The sequence below is a fragment of the Sebastes fasciatus genome, chromosome 6 (assembly GCF_043250625.1).
Source record: "Sebastes fasciatus isolate fSebFas1 chromosome 6, fSebFas1.pri, whole genome shotgun sequence".
NCBI lineage: Eukaryota > Metazoa > Chordata > Actinopteri > Perciformes > Sebastidae > Sebastes > Sebastes fasciatus.
Genome location: NC_133800.1, coordinates 6,711,910 through 6,728,232, shown reverse-complemented (window position 1 = coordinate 6,728,232; position 16,323 = coordinate 6,711,910). Strand labels below are relative to the sequence as shown.

The window sequence follows — 16,323 nt, the reverse complement described above, 5'->3', positions numbered from 1 at the left end:
GCAAACTGCAGCCCAACAGGCAACAACAGCTGTCAGTGTGTCAGTGTGCCGACTTGACTATGACTTGACCCAAACTGCATATGATTATCATAAAGTCGGCATGTCTGTAAAGGGGAGACTCGTGGGTACCCATAGAACCCATTTTCATACACATATCTTGAGGTCAGAGGTCAAGGAACCCCTTTGAAGATGGCCATGCCAAGTTAGCGCAAGTTTGGAGTGTTATTTAGCCTCCTTCATGACAAGCCAGTGGATTCCTTAGGTTTCCTAGTTTCATATGATACCAGTATCTTCACTCTGGCTTCAAAACTGAGCCCGCTACAACCCAAAAAATGCAAGTTGCGTTAAAGAAATTAGTGACGTTAAAACGGATTTGCGTTAACGCGTTATTATCGTGTTAACTTCGACAGCCCTGGTCCCTATAAAAGCTGCTCAGTGTTCTGTGGGTTACCAAAACAGACAGTACAGAGAGATTCCTGGTTCAGACCTTGATGATGTTGTATTTGCTGAACACGCCGCCAGCGTTGCCTCCGTCTCGGTGCTCTCTGATGGTGCTCTGCAACTGAGGGACGACACAACAAAAACACCATTTCAGATCGTCAGCAGATGGTCTGCAAAGTTTTTGCTGTCGCTTCTCTGTTTATCAATCAAGCATTTTTTACCAGGCATGTACAGCGGCCGCATGAAGCACCCTGCTTGAATCTACTATGATGTGACTCGATTATTTAAAATGCCTTCATGTAGGAGTTCTATGCAAACCGCTGTACACAATCGGAGCGAAAAAAGCATTTGCATAGATATTCAGTACCTGTTTAAAATACAAACCATTAGCTGTAAAAATATTGACCATAGCAGTTAAAGGACACCATAAACAAAAGACAGTGAAGTGGACTCACCTCCTCCTCCACAGACTGGTACTCCTTGTCGTCTGTGGCGAGGTCTATCAGGATGGTGCCCTGGTTGGCACAATGGAATGTCAGGTAGGGGTTGCCACCTGAAAAAAAAACCAATACAGTTAATCACCGGCTACCGGGTGTTAACTTGTAAGGCAACACAAGCTCACAACCACGGCCTTGCCTGTGGAGGGCCTCCTTTTAGGGATGCACGATGATATCGGCACGTCATCGGTATCGGCTTCAAAATTAAATACTGGCATCGGCCAGAAATGAACATTTCCTCTGATATGACTACTATGTACCATTTTCAGGATTCTGTACATTTTGAAAAGCATTATATTTTATGTCTTCATCTGCCAGTGACTCACCACAATAACAGTAGTCATAATAATAATATGGTAATTCCACTACAGGAGAGACTTGATGTTCTCTGCAATTAGGTGGAAAAATATGCGCTTATAACGGTATCGGCAATCAGCCAAAATGAGTTGGAAAATAATTGGCACATTGGATATTGTCAAAAATCCAATATCATGCATCCCTACCTCCCTTTTTGGGTTTGAAAAATGTCTGACTTTGGTGACAACTTGTGGTAGGTGTTAAAAAACAAACTGTTGCAGACATCACAGCATGCTACCACTCCTGGATGATGCCTCCTCCTTACCTTGCTGGCCGCCAATCAGCCTCTCAACACCCTTGATAAGCTTGTGTCGGTGGCCATAGGCGTTAATTCCAATCTCCTTCAGCTCCTCATGACCCATGTCAGCCAGCACATCCAGACTGATCTGGAAAAGGGAAATCATATAGCAGGTTGAGAACAGGGTTTATGTTAGCACGCATATGCTGGCTTTTTGCCGGTATCACATGTGGTTGTCCGGCAGAATAAATGATCAACGGCCAAAATATCCGGTGGGAAATATGCCAAATAAATAAATTAATTAATTATTAGCATATTAAATAATCTTATATTGTTGCCAAGACAATTTAAAAATAAACGTATATTATACAAAAGTTTAAATGCCTCCGCTCCACTGCGCTTCTAATCCAATAGACATTTTGTCAAATTCAGAGAGTATCTCCTCACAGTCTGCTCGCTGTCTGCTCTGTATAGATGCGAAACAAACAAAGTGGCTCGGATCAAGCCACTACAATGATGATATAAATAATGATTGCATCTATGTTTCTTCAATAAATTTTGAGTTTTGGACTTCAGACAGACAATTTAACGAGATGAGGAGCGCCGCGGCGCAGCGCATCTCGTTAAATTGAGATGCGCTCACTGCGAGTGCTCGAGAGAGAGGAGAAGAGAAGGTGGACTGCACACAATGTTTCGGTAAGATAATAATAATTTCAATGTCAACGTTATGAATGAAGCTTCAAACTATTCGGTAGCCCTACGAGCCACACACTATTTTGAATTTGACAAGCGCGGAAATCGAACCGACAGCCTATTATTTGATTTTTTAGACCGCTTCTTCATTTAACTTATTTTCAAGTTATGTCAAATGTAGGCTATTGTGTGGCTTTTTAAAACATATGTCCGGTAGTTGTTCTATATGGCTGGAGTTCTGGAATATTACCAGCCTTAGCTTAAACCCTGGTTGAGAAGTTTATACCAACCAGTAAGATCAGCTCAGTCTCAGAGCTGTTGATCTGTTTGCTCCAACTAGCCGCCACTTTAACAAGACACCAGAGTTGTACAGATCTATTCTATGATATTAACACATAAATCGACACTACGTACAAATTCATCTCATTGCTGCCAGTCTGCTTTTGTGCATGCTGAATTTGATCAACAACTACTGGACTGTTTATCTAAACCCAATGCATTCAAATGTCAGGATGTTATACTTTCTTCTGAAATTGACTGATTGATAGACATCAAATACTAATGTGAAATGAATGGTTACATTTGTGCAATGCATGAGACTTTTAGCGTTAAGTGTATTAAGTAATTTTGAGATAGCTGACCTGCTCCCTCTCAAAGATGTCCCTCAGGTGCTCCAGTCCTAGGCTCTTCATGAACTGACTTATATTCATGTCCAGCATGGCCACTATGGAAAACAGGGAGATGAAATTAAATGTAATTATCCAATGTCAAACAGGGTTTCATGCACATTTTCATTATAAAACACATTTTCCATGTCCAGATTTTTCTGCGTAAACTGACCAGTATTCAATACGATAAATGCAATAAACTTACGCTCTCCTTCCTTGCGATCGGTGCCTGTGGCTCCGTCTGCCACTCCGGAGGACCCGGAGGCACCGGCGGCGGCCAGGTCAGTGAGCGGCCCGGACAGGTTGTCTATGCTGCTGGCGGCCGACAGACAGGACGGTGTGGAGGCAGGGGAGATGACTGAGGCGCTGACCACCGTTGCCTGGGGCTTAAAGCAGCTGGGCAGGGCGTCCGGTGGCATGGCATCCATCAGCAGGGCCCGGATATCGTCGGCCTGCGAGGATGGCAAAGAAAAAACTACTTGAAAGGATTCTGATTTACGTTCATTTACTGTACATTCTCTATCCAATCTCATTCCAGTAAAGTGATCAGTTTGGGGTTCTCAATGAACAAAAACAAGTAGCAGTATGACGCCGTTGTAACTGGAGAACTACTAAGTGAAAACATTTTTCCATTTTATGATGTGTTTTAACATACGTCATTTTCCCACCACTTATCTAGTTTTCTATTTATCTGATTTCACAGTAATTCCTAAGCTGTCGGTGTCAGGCTGTTTGACAGAAGCTGTTACCGTGGCCAGGTCCAGGGCAGTCTGGCCCTCTTGGTTCTTCATGGTGGGGTCGGCTCCGTGAGCTAGCAGCAGCGCGCAGAGCTGCGTGCGACCTTTCTGGGCCGCCTCATGGAGGGGCGTGAAAGCCCATTTGTCTGTAGCATTCACACATGTATTGTACTTGATCAGTAGGGCTGCGATATCCACATGCTGTGAGGAAGAGAGGCACCAGAGGGTAAGTCATTGTCATCCTCTGACCCACAAAAAAGATGACATTTAAGTTAAAGGGCAGGTCCATCTGCGTTCTGTTCCGTTTTTCCCCCAAATGGAAACGCCTTCTCAGCCGTTGCAAAAAGCAGTGACGTAGGTTTCCACAGTAAGCTAATCGAAGCTAATCAATAAGGTTATGAACAATGTGAACGCTAGCACTAGCTGCATCAAAGTTAGCTGTGCTAAGTTTGGAAATAACTGAAAGGGTTAGTTAAGATGTTTTCAAGTGGAGTTGTATGTATACTCCACGTTCTGCGAGGTAAAATGACTGTTTTGTGAAATGAGTCTGGTCTTGAAGACTACGATATAACGGCTTCAATTACTGTTGAAACGGGCTGTCTGACGGTGAGGAAAGCAACTGTGGACGGGGGCAGCTGAAAAATTTATTTTAGTGAGTATGCTATATCTATAATATTTTCACCGCTTTACCTCGCCGTCAGACAGCCCTTTCCGAAGGGGACCTTGAGGAACACGGGATGGGCTGGTCTACCGCTGCATCGTACGGTTAGTTTGTTTGTATTATTGTGTGACTTTCGGATCCGAACTAAAGTGGCGTCCACAGCAGTACTTTGGTTATCTTCCATGCCGGTACTCCTGTCTGCTTCTCCAAACTGGGAGCGTACCGACCGCCATCTAAGTTACTGCATGTAACAAGATGTATATATACTGTATATGTAGTTTCTTTAAAAATGTTGATTGCTTCCAGAAGCTTTAAGCTTTTTCAATGTGTAAATCAAAGCCCACAGAATCTGTATTTGATTAAGTAATGTGTTGATGTTGTTGAAACTGACCCCATAAGACGCAGCATTATGAAGAGGGATAAGGCCTCCTTTGTCCTGGGCGTTGACATCAGCTCCATGCTCCAGCAGATACTCTGCCACCTCCAGGTTGTTGTAGCCAGCTGAGGAGAAAGAACAGGAATCACATCAGCATGGAAGTGCACATTTTTTAACATTACAGTACAGCATTCAAAACCCCTCTATTAAGAACATATATACACAGGATATACAGTAAGTTTCGCAAGACATACCGGAGTTAAGCAGAAAAGAAAAGAAACATAGCCAGACAAAACAAAAGCACATACAGCATCAGAGATGTTGAAAGCTTTTCACTTTCCAATATTTCAAGAGGGGACAAAAGATCTTAAAATCTTTCAACCTCCCTTTGAATGCCACATCAGGACCAGAGTGTGTGTCAAGACGAAATCAGAAACATGTCAAAGCAGCAAATATTGTTTACCAGCGAGGTGGAGCGGTGTGGAGTTGCGCCCCTGTGTGTCTCTGCAGTTGATATTCTCTGGGGAGCAGAGTTTCTGGACTCGGGCCAGGCAGCCCTTCTTGGCAGCGTCCAGCAGGGCGGCGTCACCCCTCAGCAGGTCCTGGATGTCCGTATCTCCATCTTTCACCATGTCCAGCGGCATGTTGCCATCACGGTTCTTCTTGGATGGGTCAGCTCCGTGCTGAACAAAAGAGTTTGAGTATTTTTTAATACACATTACACTATTTTATATAAATGTTTGCTATATATTAGGGCTGTCAAAGTTAACGCAAAATGGGTTCTATGGGTACCCACGAGTCTCCCCTTTACAGACATGCCCACTTTATGATAATCACATACAGTTTGGGACAAGTCATAGTCAAGTCAGCACACTGACAGCTGTTGTTGTCTGTTGGGCTGCAGTTTGCCATGTTATGACTTGAGCAGTACCTGTGAGGGTTTCTAGACAATATTTGTCATTGTTTTGTGTTGTTAATTGATTTCCAATAATAAATATATACATATATTTGCATAAAGCAGCAGATTTGCCCACTCCCATGTTGATAAGAATATTAAATACTTGACAAATCTCCCTTTAAGGTACATTTTGAACAGATACAAAATGTAAGATTAATTTGCATACATTAATAGATAATAATAAAAACTATATATACTGTATATGACGGGCGGCTGTGGCTCAGAGGGTAGAGCAGGTTGTCCACCAATCGGAAGGTCGGTGGTTCGATCCCCGGCTGCTCCGGGTCACATGTCGATGTGTCCTTGAGCAAGACACTTAACCCCAAATTGCTCCCGGAGGCATAGCCATCGGTGTGTGAATGAGTATTTAGATTAAATCCTGATGGGCAAAGTTGGCACCTTAGTAGACTCTGCCATCAGTGTATGAATGTGTGTGTGAATGGGTGAATACTGACATGTAGTGTAAAGCGCTTTGAGTGGTCGGAAGACTAGAAAAGCGCTATATAAGTCCAAGTCCATTTACCATTTACCATATGACAGTGGCTTCATGGCTTCACAAATCAAAATGATGCATTTTCCCCCTCATGATCATCATCATAACAATAACTAACACAGGACACAAATTTATGTAAGACAATACTTGTGATAGATGACAATAATGGTTTCTCACTTTGAGCAGCAGTTTGCAGATCTCATATTTGCCTTTGGCTGCAGCCTCGTGAAGCGGGGTGAACTTCCACAGGTCGGCCACATTGACTGAAGCTCCGTGTCTGACCAGCAGCTCGGCCACTTCATAGTGACCATAGGAGCATGCGTTGTGGAGGGGAACCAGACCGCTGGAGGAGGAAAAACACAAGTGAGAATCTTCACACCAGAAGCATTATGTGTTACCTACTTAAACCTATTTGATTCATTCATTCCATTTTACATGACCTACAGATGGGAAAGATGGCAGATAAAGAACTCACCCCTTGTCTTTGGCATGGACATCAGCTCCGTGGTGTAACAGGTATTCAACGACAGCCACTCGGTTGTAACCAGCTGCAAAGTGGAGAGGAGTGGAGTGCCGGCCCTCTAAGTCCCGGCAGTTTACGTTCTGAGGGGTGCAGAGTTGCTGCCATACAAGGAGACAATATGATAATTAGCAACTCAACTGAGTGGTATAATAACAGGCTTACAAGACAACTAAAATGGGGCCTTCGCAGTCATTTGTAAACCACTGTTGTTAGAGAGCGTGTGAAATTTCTGTGCTACAAATTCTTCAAGACACCAAAATACTGCCCCCGTGAACAAGAATGATTTTATTACCAAACACATCTCCGTGAAAGTAGTTTTGCTGCCAAAACTGGCAACGGAAAATCGTCTCAAAATAAAAAAAACGGTATGACATCTAAAAACCAAACTGTAGCAACTGCTGGTAAAAAAAACTACAGAACTTACTTGCACTGTGTCCAGATCTCCTGCTTTGGCCGCCTCCAGAAATCTGTAGTCCACGTCAGAATTACGTGTTGGGACATTTTCTGAAAAAAAACAACAAAACAAAGACATTCAATACAAACCAAAATGATCACTGCCAAACACAACTCCCATGCAGTGCATCATATGAAATCCCATGATCAGGGTTTAAATCTGGTACATCTCTCTGAAGACACATTAGTAAAAGAGCCGGGCATCCCATTCATTAAAGCGGCGTTGGCAGGATATTTCTGGCATCATTGGGCAAAGATTCCATGATTACATTTCAGCATATTGTAATTCAAGTGTTCTGAGAGAAAACTAGACTTCCTGGCTCAGGTCATTTCGGAGAGAGAGAGAGAGCATTCCTATTGGTTGTTCTATACATACAGAGGCACGTGCAAGTCGCTTCTGTGAAAGCCTGATTCAACGGCAGAACAACATCATGCAGAACAAGTTGCCATTCCAGCATTGGCAAAAACTGTCTACACTGCAAAGCAACCCCAAAATAAAAGGAAGACAGACTTATCAAAAACAGTGGGACAATATGCAAAAAGGTTAAAAGGTTAAATGCAATATTGTTGGGAATGCTTTTTCATTCTCAAACTTTAAAAGTCAAACCTAAAAATTAAACCTAAAAGCAAACAATGTCAAACAGTCAAGAAGCGCAGTGGGTGTTATTACCGTTGAGAATCTGTTGCACAGCCTCGTTACCCATCTGAGCGGCGGTGAAACCCTGCAGAGACACGATGGAGGGGTCGGCCCCGTAGCTCAGCAGCAGCTTGCAGGTCTGGATGTGACCGGCCAGCGCAGCTCTATGAAGAGCTGTCTGACCTAGTGTGTCCACAGCGTTCACCTGGAGTCACAGGAGGTGATGTTCAGTTTCAGCGACACAGATTACATTATCTAATACCATTTTACATCTGACAGAACAGAATGGGAATGTAAAAACAAAACAAACAGACCTTTGCTCCGTGTTTCTGCAGCACCTCCAGGATGTCGTTGTGAGCTCTCTCAGCAGCAACGTGCAACGGAGTCATAAAGCTTGAAGACATAACGGGCAGGAAGTTATCATCGTTTTTTCTTTTCTTGCCACCATTTCTTTTTACTAGTTTAGTTTTCTATGTGAAAGACATCACCTTGTTGTCTATGCTTGCAAGTTACACAATCCTGATTGTTATTTTCTTATTCCCTTAGTTTTAACTTTTAAATCAATGTAAAATGTAAAAAGTAAAAGGTGGACTCACTCTTTGTTCTTCTCGTTGATGTTGGCACCTTTACGCAGCAACAGCTCAGTCACCTGCTTCCTCTTGGGGTGGGGGGAAGCCACAGCACAGTGCTATAATACACATAAGCATTAGATTAGTGTGCTGGAATCGTGATCTGCCAGCTCAGGACAAATGTATTGAGTAAATGCCAGTTCGCTAAACCTATAGCCAATCACATACAACTAACGGGCTGTACATCATCAATAATCCTACAGAGCATTGCTGGTAAGATCACTTTTAATTCCCCAGGTGAATTTTATGTAAAATCTGGCATCAACAGAATTTGTAACCAATGAGGAAGCTAAGAAAAAGAGCTCCATCAGCACTGCATTAGGCAGTCATATTAATTTCCACACTGCACTCAAATGTGAAAGTGATATTTAGCCCCAACACAACTAGTAAGACTTGGTTCTGACCAGAGCAGTCTCGTTGGTCTGGGGATGTTTGAAGCTGATGATCTCCAGAGCCAGCGTCTTCTTCACTTTGGCCATGTCTGCCTCCCGGGCTGCCTGTAGCAGCGAGTGACCTTTGAACTCATCTACATGGAAGAGAAAGACGAGTAAATGGAAAATGCCAACAGCTATGGCTTATGCACTGAACCTACATGTATATTGTGTCAGTCAGTGTGAGTGAAAGATTCTGAGTATTTTTCTAATCATCATTGTGTGTACACGTGTGTCTGCTGTGTGACAGAAAGAACTCACAGGTGAGCCTCTCTTTGAGTTCTGGAGTGGGGGCCATGTCCACGGCGCTCTTGCTGTGACAGTTCAGCAGGGTGGGGTCGGCCCCGTGGCTCAGCAGCAGGGAGCAGACCTCCACTCGGTTCTTGGACGCCGCCTCGTGGAGAGGAGTGAACTGCCACAAGTCCATGGCGTTCACACAGGCTCCGTGCTGCAGGGAGAACAGAATGTGTACAGAATGTTTGCTTTCCAGACCTCAGTATTTGACAATCATAATAAAAAAAAATATTTTAGTGAATGCTAAAAAAGCAAAGAGAGACAATGGTGAATTGCAAAAAAAAGTTCTTGAGTCCAAATGTTCTCTTTGTTCAATAATGTTCCTAACACAGGCAGGTGTGAAGCTGAAACCTTTTGTGGGTCTTACTTTAAGCAGAAGCTCGGTGACCTCAAAGTGGCCGTAAGAGCAGGCGTTGTGAAGTGGAACCAGGCCCCTGAAGGGACAAGACACTCAAGTTAGTGTGATGAATTATGACTGAATGACAAATTAAGTTTTTGTGTTTTACTGAAAAAGCGTCTCACCCTTTGTCCTTGGCGTGAACGTCGGCCCCGTGCTGAAGAAGGAGCTGGACGATGCGGACCCGGTTGTAGCCGGCGGCCAGGTGGAGGGGCGTCGACTGCAAGAGAGGACGGCTTGTTAGCACGAGCAGATCACTGGCTGGCTCAGTGCCTTCGATGGCCACAGGAGCAAGCGGCTGATTAGGGCCAGAAGCGTTGTGCTACGGCAGGCTATGCTCGGTGAGTTGCAGATGAATGGCGGATGTGATGATGCAAAGGTCAATGGAGTTTGTGGGCAAATCCAGCGACAAAAATTCACTTCCTGTCAATAGTGTGTCTGACCTGAGTGACGACAAGCAACTTCCACCTCGTTACTTATCTACCTCGACTGCCTTATGACAATGTCAGCAAAATAAAAGTCTTAGGAGTTTAAAATTACGTTTTATGTGGTTAGATGACAAGAAAGAATTGCTAGTGCAACTGTTAGACTATTAAATTCAAAATGGCTGCGTAGGGATTACGGTTGGGTGATGATAGCTTGTTCCTGAAGTCCACTCACTTTTATTAAGAATGTAGGGCATTTAGGTAGCCATTTAGCCAAACAGAAAACATAATGCGGCAAAATTGTACTACTTTGAATGTTAATCTTTGAGTTTTGGTTCCTAAATATTCAATTATTTATAAGTGCTTTTACTTAAACTTGCAGTAAATACAATAAGTGAATTCAATACTGGATTCAGATGTAATAAAATGCTATCAAACCCCAACCGTAATAGGATGCAAGGAAGCAGGCTGAGTGTTTGAGAGCGCATCTCTGCTGCAAGCTATTAGAGGATCAAATCAAATGGCTTTTTTTTTTTTTCAGCCAAGGAAAATAAACGTTAGTCTAAGCAAAGCTGCAACCTCAGTGGCATTTGTTCTCTACTGAAAAGTCTGGCTCAGGTCAAGCTTACAATCAAAAAAAAGGAGGGACATCATTCATTTCAATTTGCATGCATTGATATTAATATAAATCCCATAAAGCCAACTGTTAGATCTCAAGCCGCAGTGACAAAAATAAGACGGACGAGAGAGTCGAATCACGGCATCATTCAGTGTGGGATGACACGAGCAATCAGAAGTCATTACCATGGAGGGTACAGTAGCATAGCACTAGAATGACAGGTGACAAATGTAGTCCATTCATTACTGCATACCAACTGTTCCGACAGGCAACGTGAAGCAGACACAAATTTCACAGACATATTCAGGAGTTGCTTGACAAAATGCAGAGGGGGCAGGCCTTCAGGCATGCATGAGTGATCATCAAAAATAAATGAATGAATTAAATAAAAAGCCAAACCAGATACTGACTGAAGAGCAAGTGATTGAAAGTTGGAGAAGTGTGGGTGAGTGTGCAAGGAGAGGACAGACGCCGAAGAAAGCAGGCAGTGGACATTGTGAGCTCCTCTCCAAATCCAAAAAAAGATGAGTCGTCACCATGACACCAACCCCAAGTCACTCACTCCCTCAATCACATGCCACACACACACTAACACGCACACACACATACAGAGGAGCATCAGGGTAAGGATACATGAGTGACCCGTACACCCCAGGTCCATGATGTGCAATTAACAAGTGACAGCCAGCTTATTGGTCAAATAAAAACAATGGATTAAAAAGGAATAAAAAAGTAAAATAAATCACAACAGTGCATCAATCAAGTGGCCGTTATCAAGGTCAACTTACCAGCATTTTTTGGGATGTTGACTGATCGACAAATGTTGCCAGAGTCACACGGAAAACAAAACGAAACAAAAATTACAAAAATGACAGTATCTTTTCACAGAAATTCTTTTCTTCCTTCAATGAAACACAAGCCCAAGTTAGAAATCACTGCTTGATCCATCAAACACTGTCTGAGATTAAATGTGACACCGGGCCAGAGAGGGTAAATGGCTGCAGGGCAAGCGTGACTTCTTCTTGCCGGTTTTCTCCTTGGCTTTGTGAATAAGGCAAGGACTGGTTATTGGTGCCCGCTGGTTAAATCCCAGACCAAATCTACACTGGCATACTGGCACGGATCATGCAAACTCTGAATATACTGCAAAAGGAGGCAGGGCAGGAGTCATTCTTTAACTGCTGTTGAAGAAAATGTGGTTAGGAATTAATGAAATAGTGCTGAAATACTGTTAGCGACATGGATTTGTAAGATATGACAATAATAACAATAATTTCTAAAAAAAATAAATTAAAAAAAGAGTAATGCGTGACGGACAAAAACAGTGGGAGTAAATACACCAGTGCCTGACAAGACATGGGAATGAAAGGCAAAAACAATCCTACACCTACATTAGCAATGCTAAATGCTGACATTGCAAAACTGAGTGCCAAGTGCATTCTATAATGTGCGTCTTTGTGCCATTATCCTTCTAGTCCACTACTCCCCCACAGAGAGGAAAACACACAAAATGAATGCTTAAAATACCGCATCATGATCTAAACACTGCTTCCATTGTAGGCAATAACTGAGTTCAGAGGAGGCACTAGAATTTAAACAGAAATAAACAGATTTCAAGATCAAAACTAGCTTTGCTCCAGCATCTGGCATGGGGAAGTGATTAAGGGGAAGAGGAGCCAATATTGCTATCATGACACCTGGTCCAAACATGTTGAAAAATGCTCAACAAAAACACTAAACTGTAAATAAAAGGGATGGTTTGCCTACTTAAGTTCCAGTAAATTATTACAGATTCAACTAGCTTAACTAACTGGATCCAAATATGTTGTGTTTTTACACCTGACGACACAAAAAACAGAGCTGAAAACGTGAAAATTGAGATGTTATAACAGAAGCAAAGTGGATTTCAAGGATGGTCTGATGAGTTACACATGAATAAAGAAAAACATCTACAATATGTATGTTACACAGTGGTTTGTCCAAAATAATGTGGTCCCCATTAACAACCTCCAACAAACTCAATGACAGAAATCCAGCCATAATCCGACTGTTAATTAATTTACTCACATATCGTCTGACTCAGAAACCTTCTTGCTATTTTTGTCAAGAACTTTTAAAATACAGTATAACAATTTTGCAACCCTGCCCAACATGCTGTATCAAAGGTGTTATGGCAGATTATGTGTGATATGATGCGGTAATAGTGGCTCTTTACCTTGCGGCCATCGCTGGCATGGCAGTTGACATTTAACGGAGTCAGCAGTGCCATCAGCTTTTCTTCATTTCCACTCCTGTAATTACATGGTTGAAAAGACTGGCGTCATTAACTATTTCCCATTAAAAAAACAGCAACTCCCTGTGTATTTAATAGAGATTCCATAATCTAAAAGTAATTCCGCAGGCTTTCACAGATAAGACTGTAATGGGGGGCTGCAGGGATGACGTATTTTTGTAAACCAATCAGAAAGTCAGCATCGCCCTGGTTCCCTCAACAAAAAGCTAATAGGATTTTTCCATTGGATTTTCGATTATTGCAGAAAAATAAGATCTGTGGCAAACAAACGTTTATGATACATTTATCCTCATAAATGGTTGCATGAGTGCGAGTATACACAACGAGGCTGTAATGACAGACAAGTCAGTGTTATGACGTTTAGTAGTCTCATTTAGCCACTCGTTAGCCACCGTCTTTTTTAAGACACGTAAAGGCTTCAAAAATTCACGAGTGGGATATTTTAGCTTGTGTTAACTACAGACCTTATTTCAGACATCAACTAAAAACCCATTGACTTCCAGACGAGGGAACCAGAAGTGCAAAAATGCCAACTCATTTCTAGGTTTTAGGACTCACTCCTGCAACACTCTATACCAGATGAAACCAAGTACTACTTTTTGAGCTGGTCAGATTTAAGAGACGTACATCATGTGTATTTTGCTGGTGCGTACTCTGATGAGCAGTAAACAACGTAGCTGTTTCACTTTGGCCTACAGGAAACATGTGTACTGGCCATTAAGGCTGATACTCACCTTGCTGCTTCTAGAAGTTCATCCTTCTTGTATTCACCTGGATGAAAATAAACATTCAGATTTGAGCTAGGCGTGCCAAACACTTTCCAAACATTTAAGCATGTGATGTACTTTTTGTGGTATGTAAGCTATTACTGCCCATGTGTGTTTGGTAAATGTATGCATTCTGTGGCTTGTGTTCATGTCAGAGGACTACCAGAACCAAGTTTTTCAGTTTTTACACTTAGTTCAGGTGGAATAGTTGGGGTGTCAATAAAGAGAGGATGCAATAAAGGCTGATCACAAAGCACCTTGCTGCAGTTACATGCCTCTGCTCTGCTCCACCAATATACCCCAAAAACGAGGAGCAAGGGGTCAGTTAACCTGATAGGCAGGCTTATCCTCAGCCCTGCCACTAGGCACACATGCATCACACGCTGTGCGTAGGGCACCAAGTGCCGGGGGGGGGCACAAACAGCCTGGCCAGAACACCACTGAGGTGTCGCGAACCTCGCAGCAAAGACAGCTCAATTTTGGAGCGATATTTGCCCCTCTCCTAGTAAGTTAGCATGTCATGTTTTGGTATCAACGGATTTATTGCAATCTCAAGATTCATAGGATACCATTGTATGTCAACTATCTTAAAAACTGAAACCCGCAAAAGACAGTAATGTTAATGCCAGTCAGATGATCCACCATCATTGTCAGAGGGTTAAAAGTAGGCCAAGTAAACCAAGAACTGAGGAGGAGGAGAATAATTCCAATTTTAAGATCATGGTTATCAACGAGACAGGCATAGTCTAATTAAAATATAACCTATGGTTCTATTTTTCACTTTTAGATTGTTAAAAATGATGTTATAAATAGGCCTACCAGTAGGCTGCAGTTTAATTTTGGCCTATTCAAAGACAATTTTATTTAAAAAGATATATGTCAGTTTACCTTATTTTTTCAATGTGTTACTGTTACATTCTGGAGAGATTTTATTTTTTTAAATAAAAAATAAGATAAAAAAATCAAATCAATCAAAAAAGGAGTCTCACAATCAACATCAATATGGTAGCGATATTATATAGAGGTTAAGAGGCTATGTCAATCCTGTATGCAGAAAAATAACTGTTTGAGAACCTCTGGGCAGGGTGTGTATTGTGTGCGCACAAAAAACATTGTTGCATGTGTTACTGCGCTTGCCAAAAGAGGTGGAGGGACACCAGGTAAAATCTTGCCTACGGCAACAAATTGGTCAGAGCCAGCTCTGCTTATCCTACACGCAAAATTACTGCTTTGATGCAATTATGGTACACTGATGTAAGGACAGAATCATGTGTACGGTACACATGACACACTCTTGTTGGAATGCAGTCTATCTGACCATTACTTTTTGGCTACTGGTTACATTTAATGATGATTGTCTGCAAATTCATATGTCACTTGCTGTAAAAGTGAATATTAAAAGTCTTAAGTGTAAATGTGAGAGAAGAGCAGCTTAGTGGGACTGACCAGTGAGAACAGCCTTGGCTGAAGGGTCTGCTAGATCCAAAGCAGACTTTCCATCAGTGTTGCGGATGTTTGGATCAGCTCCGTGTTGCAGTAACACTGAGTGAGAGAGGTGCAGATGAAGACAACTTTAATTTTCTCCTTAAAATCATTCCCATATTGTGTCACCCAGTACGCTGATCATATTTAAAAAGCAGCTAAGTTGGTTACAGCAAAAAGGTTGGTAGACAACACAAACCTGTCAAGCGTTTCAAGAAACTATCGACAAGTAATGACACATAACAGTCTCGAAAAACATCACAGATTTACAGAATTGCCTGTGCTTGAACATCATCGACAGGGATCCTTACCAATGCAAACATCTATCTTCCCCTTGATGGCAGCCTCATGTAATGGAGTGTAGTTCCAGTTATCTCTGGCGTTGGGGTCTGCGCCCTGACACAAGAGGAGGCTGACAACTTCTGCGTGGCCGAAAGAGCAGGCATTATGTAGGGGGATAAGTCCTCCATCATCCCTGGCGTGAACATTGGCGCCTGTCTGCAGGAGGTGCTCCACCACATCTTTTCTGCCAAAACCTAAAAAAGAGGATTAAAATGCATTTCATTTAGCTTTTTTCCCTCAATATTGGGCATGCACACTAAAACTAGCCTGAGTATTTTAATGAATATTCTTAGATATGGCCTAGATCCATGGTACCTCTCAGCTGTTGATTATGTCTCAAAGGGCTCCTATGTTATTTATTGGTGTATTGTGAATACTGTGTTTTGGTTGTTTGTTTGTTGTCTGACTTGGTGGCAATCCCCACGGGGATCAATAAAGCTGTATATCCATCTATTCTATATCTATAATTTCTCCAAAATAATAATACCACCACTAGGATTCTGATGAAAATCCCGACAAAAATAACTACCAAATACTAAATATATGTTATTACATTAATTTCCTAGAACTTTATCTAACGTTAAACTCACGTTGTGTTGCATTTCTTACTAATATAGTAGATGAAATGCCGTGTACTTAAAGCTGTTAGCTGGATCAGAGGTCGTGTTGTGTTGCCTAGATTAGCTTTATGCTATGAGCTGTTAGCTAACGTAAGCTAAAACATGAAAGAGGATTAAAATGCATTTCAATTTAGCATTTTCCTCAATATTAGGTACGTACACTAAAACTATCCTGCATGTTCTATATCTATAATTTATCCAAAATAATAATAACACCAGGATTTTAATGCAAATAACTACCAAATACTAAATAAATAAGATATTACATTAATTTCACAGAACTTGTGCTAAA

At 42.0% G+C, this 16,323-nt stretch overlaps 1 protein-coding gene across 3 annotated transcripts in view; it reads right to left on the bottom strand.

Annotated features, from left to right (window-relative positions):
• LOC141768878 (poly [ADP-ribose] polymerase tankyrase-1-like) overlaps positions 1 to 16,323 on the bottom strand; it is a 106,722-nt gene that overhangs the window by 89,348 nt on the left and 1,051 nt on the right. For 2 of the 3 annotated variants that reach the window (XM_074637345.1, XM_074637344.1), the window contains exons 2-24: positions 15,381 to 15,605; positions 15,034 to 15,129; positions 13,555 to 13,591; positions 12,743 to 12,818; positions 11,316 to 11,336; positions 9,609 to 9,703; positions 9,454 to 9,520; positions 9,054 to 9,240; positions 8,766 to 8,887; positions 8,329 to 8,420; positions 8,047 to 8,125; positions 7,766 to 7,937; positions 7,067 to 7,146; positions 6,595 to 6,740; positions 6,297 to 6,462; positions 5,132 to 5,351; positions 4,684 to 4,793; positions 3,644 to 3,832; positions 3,100 to 3,346; positions 2,868 to 2,950; positions 1,561 to 1,681; positions 897 to 994; positions 488 to 562 (exon numbers count right to left, since the gene is read on the bottom strand). In XM_074637345.1, coding sequence (XP_074493446.1) covers positions 488 to 562; positions 897 to 994; positions 1,561 to 1,681; positions 2,868 to 2,950; positions 3,100 to 3,346; positions 3,644 to 3,832; positions 4,684 to 4,793; positions 5,132 to 5,351; positions 6,297 to 6,462; positions 6,595 to 6,740; positions 7,067 to 7,146; positions 7,766 to 7,937; positions 8,047 to 8,125; positions 8,329 to 8,420; positions 8,766 to 8,887; positions 9,054 to 9,240; positions 9,454 to 9,520; positions 9,609 to 9,703; positions 11,316 to 11,336; positions 12,743 to 12,818; positions 13,555 to 13,591; positions 15,034 to 15,129; positions 15,381 to 15,605 — 2,804 coding nt within the window. The remainder of the gene's footprint in view (positions 1 to 487; positions 563 to 896; positions 995 to 1,560; positions 1,682 to 2,867; positions 2,951 to 3,099; positions 3,347 to 3,643; positions 3,833 to 4,683; positions 4,794 to 5,131; positions 5,352 to 6,296; positions 6,463 to 6,594; positions 6,741 to 7,066; positions 7,147 to 7,765; positions 7,938 to 8,046; positions 8,126 to 8,328; positions 8,421 to 8,765; positions 8,888 to 9,053; positions 9,241 to 9,453; positions 9,521 to 9,608; positions 9,704 to 11,315; positions 11,337 to 12,742; positions 12,819 to 13,554; positions 13,592 to 15,033; positions 15,130 to 15,380; positions 15,606 to 16,323) is intronic. The other variant, XM_074637347.1, reaches the window with a different exon arrangement.